At 52.8% G+C, this 7,013-nt stretch overlaps 1 protein-coding gene and 1 long non-coding RNA gene across 9 annotated transcripts in view; one reads left to right on the forward strand and one right to left on the reverse strand.

Annotated features, from left to right (window-relative positions):
* SP2 (Sp2 transcription factor) overlaps positions 1-903 on the reverse strand; it is a 28,102-nt gene extending 27,199 nt beyond the window's left edge. The window contains 1 exon segment of the mRNA XM_030297051.1: positions 848-903. Within this exon segment, the coding sequence (XP_030152911.1) occupies positions 848-854 (7 nt within the window). The 5' untranslated portion in view covers positions 855-903.
* Positions 1-3,986, forward strand: part of LOC115501845 — a 37,666-nt gene extending 33,680 nt beyond the window's left edge. For 7 of the 8 annotated variants that reach the window (XR_003964924.1, XR_003964926.1, XR_003964925.1 and 4 more), the window contains one exon: positions 36-2,353. This is a non-coding gene — a long non-coding RNA (uncharacterized LOC115501845). Of the gene's footprint in view, positions 1-35; positions 2,354-3,489 lie in introns of those variants that run through there. The other variant, XR_003964927.1, reaches the window with a different exon arrangement.
* Positions 3,987-7,013: the final 3,027 nt, after the last annotated feature.

The following is a 7,013-nucleotide window of genomic DNA, read 5'->3' on the forward strand; positions in this document are numbered from 1 at the left end:
TAAATATCCGTTTTATTTCTTCTGTCATTCCTTAGGTTTGCACCTGGCTTTTGGGATTCAGCAGTCCCACCGACGGAGCACCAGCTAACAGGCTGGGAGCTTTGTCAGCAAGTTCTTAAACGGCTCATAATTCTGCTAAGAGCTTGCGGGTATCTAGCTGGTGTTCAAGGACCCAAGTGCAAACATTACGAGGTTTATGTCCACGTCGCAGTCTAAGGCAAGAGGTCATCTGCCCTTTGGGGGGGGGGGGTGGTGCCCTCATGTCCTGACACACCATCTCTCCATTGGGGTATATCGGGAAGCAGGCTGGCTTCTAGGCCCCGCAGTGCCCATATGGTTGGCGCCGTCTGCATTTTAAGCACTCCCTCGCCCCTCTCTGCACTCGGGAGGGCCCTGAATCGCCGGTAGGTACCGAGTCAGAATGCAGGAGGGTCCCCCAACACAGGGCTAGCGAGAGGAGCGTGGGCCGCCTCCTCGGGGCAGACCCAGGCTATGTCCACAGGCCGGAAGCACTGAGGTGGGTAGGCAACTGGGTGAAGGGGGTGCCAGGCACGCCCGGGTGCCCGCACCTCTCACCAGCCCCCGGAAGCGCCGCCCTCCCGCCCCAGCGGGCTCCGAGGGGGCGGGGAGTCGAACGCCCCTTCCGGGTGCCTCCGCCCGGCTGGCCATCCCCGCTCCTCCTCCGGGCGGGAATCCTCCCTCCCCCGCCCCTCCCGGAGCCGGGCCCCGGCGCCAGGCCCGGTCCCAGGGGGGAACCCCGGCCCCGGCTTCCCCTCCCTGCGGCCTCTGCCCGTCTTCCCGACCCTTGGGGGCCGGAAAGACCCCGCCGGCAGCGGTCAGGACCCACCGCTCATTACGACATCTTCCTCCCTGGCCTCCGCCGCCTCCGCCGCCACCGAGAGCCTGACACCGCCCGCCCAGCACCCGCCAATCCCGGAGCCCGCCACCGCCCGAGCGACGGCAGCGTTCACCAATAAGAGTTCAGTACATTGGGGACCGACAGCACTAGTATCCAATCAGAGAGAGGCGTCTAGAGCGACGTTGGTTTGGCCAATAGGCTTGTGAAATGTCACTGATGGACAGTAGAGGGCACCAACCGGAAACCTACTGAAGAGTGAACGACATGTTCGTCGGCCAATTGGCGGGACGTGAAGTCCCGCCTACGAGGTGGTTGATGGACAGCAACAGGAAGCTAGATGGGGAGGGGCTTAGCTGAGGAGTGGTTTTGTATTGGTCGTGGTTGACCTTCCACCCACCTCGAACCCAAAAGATGAGTGATAGATCTACCCCAAAGCCAATCAGAAGTCCTTAGGGTGAGGCCCAGAAATGCCCTATAAATAGTACACGCTTTACACCTCAATCTAGTGTCGCCCTGGAGTGGCGGGAGCCACCTGCTTTTCGGCTACTCAAACCCCTTGGCTGGTGAGTGGGAAGCCACCAGCCTTTTTTTTTTTTAATTTCCCTCGCCTTTATCGCTTCGGGAGAGGGAAATGAGCCCCCAGGTGACTTTGTACCGCGAGGCATCGGAGTTCAACACAATAGCGGGAGTTGGGCTACGTGACACTTCTGAGAGAAGGGATTATTTCTCCATCTCAGTTCAAGCCCCTGTTCATCCTCACCTAGTTATTGCAGCGACCCGCCCCTCCCCTCCCCCCACAACGGACGGTCCACCCAGAATCACCTGAAGCTCTCTAAAAGGAGATTCCCGGGGCTGCCGCTCATAATCCGATTCTGTGCGTCTAGGGCACTCTTGGAATATACATTCTGTCCAGCACCTTGGGCGGACAGAGAGTTGGGCCTTTCCGATTTACCTCCTTGAATGAGGTGCTGTGTGAGTACATACAGCCCTTGGGAGGCGCGACCCGGGTACGTTTTTCTTTCCCAGGTCTGCTGTACATGCGTAACTTGGGCAGGCTGCCTGGCATTACTGAGCAGGAATCCACGCTGGCTTCAGACCAGCCTGGGTTTGAAATTTACGTCCCACTTACAGAGGGGCAGGGTACTGAAACTCCCTGCGCCTTACGTCCTCACCTGCAAATGAGGCTAGTCACACCTACACTTACAGCAGCGGCTTCTCTTTCTTTTTTAAACACCATAAGCCGCAGTGAGAAATAACATTTGAATCCCGACACAGTACCCTAAAACTCAGGTGAAAATGTGTAGCAAAGTTTCCAAAAACAATACTAAACCTTTCTACCCGCGACGCCCTGATAATTTCTATAGTTATTCTCCTTTCCCCCTTCCCTCCCTTCCTTTTTTTTCGTTCCTTTTCTTGATCTTGACTGGCAGCTTGAAAAAAGCTATCATAAAGGGTTGGAGTGACCAAATAAAATACAGAGCCCAATGCCCAGTACACAGTAATTGATGAATAAATGTTAATTTTCTCTTCCAGTCCACCCCTCTCAGCCTTCGCCTTTGAAAAACAAGACTCTAAAAGCAAGACTCCTTCGGGGTGCCTGGGTGGCTCAGTCAGTTGAGCATCTGACTCTTGGTTTCCTAGGGTTGTAGGATCAAGCCCCGAGTTGGGCTGGTGCTCCACACTCGGCACAGAGCTCATTTGAGATTCTCTCTCTCCCTTCCTCTGCCCCTCTCCCCTGCTTGATCTCTCTCTCAAAATTAAAAAAAAAAAAAAAAAAAAAAAAAAAAGCTATCACTCCTCTAGTTAAGAACCTTCATTGGCTCCCTATGCCGTTCTGGATGAAAAGCCCAAACTCCTTTTTTAGGGGGCAAACAATGTCCTTCACACACACTTGCGTACCTCTCCTCCCCCACCCTATTCCCTTTCTACAGATCCTACCCTTTTGCCTCAAGGAAATATTTTACATTTCTTAAACACTTACTCTTCTGTTTCCCTTCCTGCTTTATCCTTCCTGTCTCCTGGTAAACTCCTGAACATCCTTCAAGACCCTGCTCAAACTCTGAACACCTAACTCCCATTGAACCACGGCTTTTTTCCTTCTCTAGACTGCCGAGGGCTTCACTCGCTAACACTGCACTTTATTTTCACATCTGTCCCCTGCTACATACACTGTGAGCTGCAGTGGAAGGTTTGAAACCTGTACAAGAGGACTGGCAGGAAGTGTATGTTGAGTTAAAGAATGAATATTTGCATACAATTACATCTACATAGGACTTGTTTATATAGACCATACATTCTGTTCCCAGGCCATTTTTCAAGTTCAGATTGCTTCACTGTCAAGCAGAGGACTCCACCCGGGTTCAGTGACTCAGCTATATTAGGGTGCAGGGAGTTTGGGGGGGGGTGAGGTTGAATATCCTGCTGGGCCACTGCCAAACCTTTTGTGGCAGCTGTGCCTCTCTCACCCCCAGAGGCCCCATCATGAAGACTGCAGAGGGGGGTGGGGGGAAGTGTGCATGTGTGTGGGTGGGGGAGCAGGGTGCAACAACAGAGAATTGGGCAGTTCTGAGTTACTTGAATTGTTCTTTCCCTTTAAGACCGCCATTGCCTTGTTTTCTCTTTCTTTCCAGGCTATCTTGCTCCTTTCTTACCAGAGGCATAGCCGAGGAAGGGGGCACTTTCTCAGGAGCCCCTTATCCTTTTGTCAGAACCACTGGAGTCTTGGAACCTCATTTACAACCCCCTCAAAGCACCGTACAACTTCCCTTCCCTCCCACAGGTCGCTTCTTTTCAAGATGGCCCCCATGCACTTTAGACTCATTGGAGAGCTATTAATAAATTCTGAAGTCCAGGTGCCATCCCAGGGCCAGGAAATCAGAATCTCTGGGGTGGGACCCTGGTGATGGTGTTTGGAAGTTCCTCGGGTGACTCCAACGGGCAGCCAATGTTGAGAACCACTCAGTAGCACAGACATCTTTCCACTGTGGTGCCCAAGTGAAAAACTGTGAACAGTCTGACCCTCCACCCCCACCCACTCCTGTCCCTCCCCTTCCTGAATTTCTCCCCTGCCCGGCTTACCTGCCTCGGTCTTCACAGAGCCAGGGCCGACAGGTGGTTCTGGCTGTGTCTCACCCAATGATGGGCCTGGAGGCAGGTTCTCTCTCTCTCTGTCTCTGTGATATTTCCCTTCTTGTTTCCAGCTATGCTTAGCCTCTTCGTGCTCTAACTGACCAATTGCTCCCCCTTTCTCACTTACAAACTCCCCATCCGCCACCCCTTAAAGCCCGTTTTGTCTTATTCACCACTGCACCTTCCACTCCCAGCACATTGTGTGATATGTGATAGGTGCAGAGTGTTTGTTGACTGACTAAACGACTGCATCCTTTTAACACTTTTCATGGACTTCCCTTCTCTTCCAGGCCCAGCTTCCTCACCCTCCAATTTCGCCTCTCCCTCCCTGCCTGCCTCTTCACCCCCTTCCCTCTTCATTCTCCCCTGCTTTTCCTGCTTCCTGACATTCTCCTTGTCCTTCCCTTTGGCATGCAGCTGCCCCCTTTCATTCATCAGTACCAGAGAATGCATCTGTCCCCAAGGATGGGTGAGAGAGCACCAAAGGGAGGGAGAAAGGGATGCAGAGCCACAGTCTCTGCCCTTAGGAAGCTCCATATTCCTTCTGGAGCCTCGTGGGAAAGGTGGTGGTGCAGCACCTTCTGTCCGGAAGCCAGAAGAATATCAGTGTCCGCCCTTGACTTATCTGCTGGTCCTCACTCATAGCTACAACCCAAGCTTGATTGCTTTATTTTTGAAGAGTTCCAGCCAATTCAGCCTTCTAAAGCCTGCTCATCCTCCCTAAGGATTTTCCCAGTAGCCTCTGCTTCTCCCATTGATCTCCTCTGCTTTTCCACGTTCTCATGTCTTCCCTTTCCACCTACAGAGAAATCAGATTTGCCGACTTTTCGAATGACCCCTGACACTCTTAAGCACCCAGGCAAAAACACCTAGTTTAAGTGAATCCTGATTTTTTTTTTTTTTCCTCCCAGGCCCATCTATGGTTTCAACGATCTACATTTCCTTAGTCTTCCATGAGCACAAAACAGTGACAGAGGCTGTAAAATGTGTCCTCCCTATTACCCGTTGGCAGCTACCCCCACCCCGTACCCTGGGTGCACACACACGCCACCCCTCTTTTCTCCACTGCCATGGGATGCACTCCTGACCCATGCCCTGACTTGTCAACTCCTTCTGTCCTCTGGTTGCCCTGCCAGACCGATGACTGTCCACCAACTGCCATGGAATCTTCCAGCAAGAACATTCCGCCCTTCCTTCCCCACAGGATTCTTCCTTCTTACCTGGTTCTTCCATCCCTTAGTCCCCTTAGGATGAGATCTGTGGAGCCTTAGGAAAAAGGGCAGGCCCCTCCTTCCCCCCTGCTCCCCACTCCCCTCCCAGGGAGAAGCCCTTTAGGTAGAAGGCACCTCTCAGCCCTCTCAGCCTTCTTTGTTGCCACTAGGGGGCATCCAAGGCATTTCTAAAAGCAGATGCCGGGTGGTTGGGTGGTTGGTTGGTTCGTCTTAACCTTACTGCAAGGGAAAGACAAGCACAGAAATTGAGTTTTCTTTTTTTTTTTTTTTTTCAAAATTTTTTAATGTTTATTTATTTTTGAGACAGAGAGAGACACAGCATGAGCAGGGAAGGGGCAGAGAGAGAGGGAGACACAGAATCTGAAACAGGCTCCAGGCTCTGAGCTGTCAGCACAGAGCCCAATGCGGGGCTCGAACTCACGAGCTGTGAGATCATGTCCCGAGCCGAAGTCGGATGCTTAATCGACTGAGCCACCCAGGCACCCCCAGAAATTGAGTTTTAACAAGCATGCGTTGAGTGCCTACTGTTTGCCAGGGTTGTGCCCTGCTTCACCTGGAAACAGTATGTTCTAGCCACTACAAAAGCTCCTTGAAGAGCCATTTGCCTCTTTAAGGAATCCTTTCCTACCAATCAGCCCATCTTACCATGTCTGGTAACATTTTCCTCTCTCTGCCTCAGCCTCTCCCCAGCCCTCAGCCTCTCTCCACCCCTGAGGACCCCGAGGACCACAGTTCTGTGTCTGCTTCTCTGAGTCCAGGCTTCCCACGGCAGACTGGAAACATACCAAGGGACAAAGTGAATTTCCCCAGGTGGGCCCTGTCTCCCTCTCTCTTCTGGGTTCCTGACCCTCTCCTGTCAAAGCCCCATCTTGGTCACCATCACTAGCCTCCTGAAGGTTCCCCAGACACCCTGAGTGCGGAGGATGAGGGTTCGGTGAGGCCATTGGCTGGGATGCTGGGCTCAGGAGCATAACTTCGTCACCTGGGAGCCCCGACCCAGCTGGCAGAGACTCGGGAAGTGGGTGACAGTGGCGATAACAATAACAGTAATAATAGTAATAATACACTGGGGCCCACAAAATGGCTGTGAAATACCCTCTAATGACCACTTGTATTTATAGATCTCCTTCTCTTCCTAGACACTTCAGAGCCATTGCCCAATTAACCCTCCTAGCTTCCCTAGGAGGGACAATTAACCCCCTATTTTACAGCCGGGGGAAACCGAGGCTCTGAGAAGGCGATGGAGTGGGCTGAGGTCACACAGTGCATTAGTGAGAGCAGAATGTGGCACTCTCTCCTTGCTTTCCTCTATATCCAGACCCACCTGAGTGTGCGTGGCCCCCATACACACTCACGCACACATGTGCACGTGTCCCTGTCTATCTCTCTACCCTGCCATGGACCTCAGCATCTGGGAGAAGCTGGAACCGGGGCAAAGGATTGCTGCCTGGGGTAACAAGGAGGGAATCCCAGTTACCATGGAGGAGGGCTTCTCGGGGCCAGTCAAGGCTCTGGGGAGATCTTTTTCTATTCTGTTGAATACACCTCATGTCTGACAGGGTGCCAGTCAGGATCGAACCTCCCCAGACTTCAAGACTCACGGGAGAAGAAATGGGGGGGGGGTGTCTGGGTCCCCACACAACATGTCTTCGTGATAGTGCCAGACATGTGTTCACCCTAAGAACCAGTGAGGATGAGGAGCCCCACTAACGCCTTCTGGCCTTGATATTGGGGATGGCAACGTGATTCCAGAGAAGAGATGTGACCACCCTAGAGAGGGAAGAAGGTCTCCC

The sequence above is a fragment of the Lynx canadensis genome, chromosome E1 (assembly GCF_007474595.2).
Source record: "Lynx canadensis isolate LIC74 chromosome E1, mLynCan4.pri.v2, whole genome shotgun sequence".
NCBI lineage: Eukaryota > Metazoa > Chordata > Mammalia > Carnivora > Felidae > Lynx > Lynx canadensis.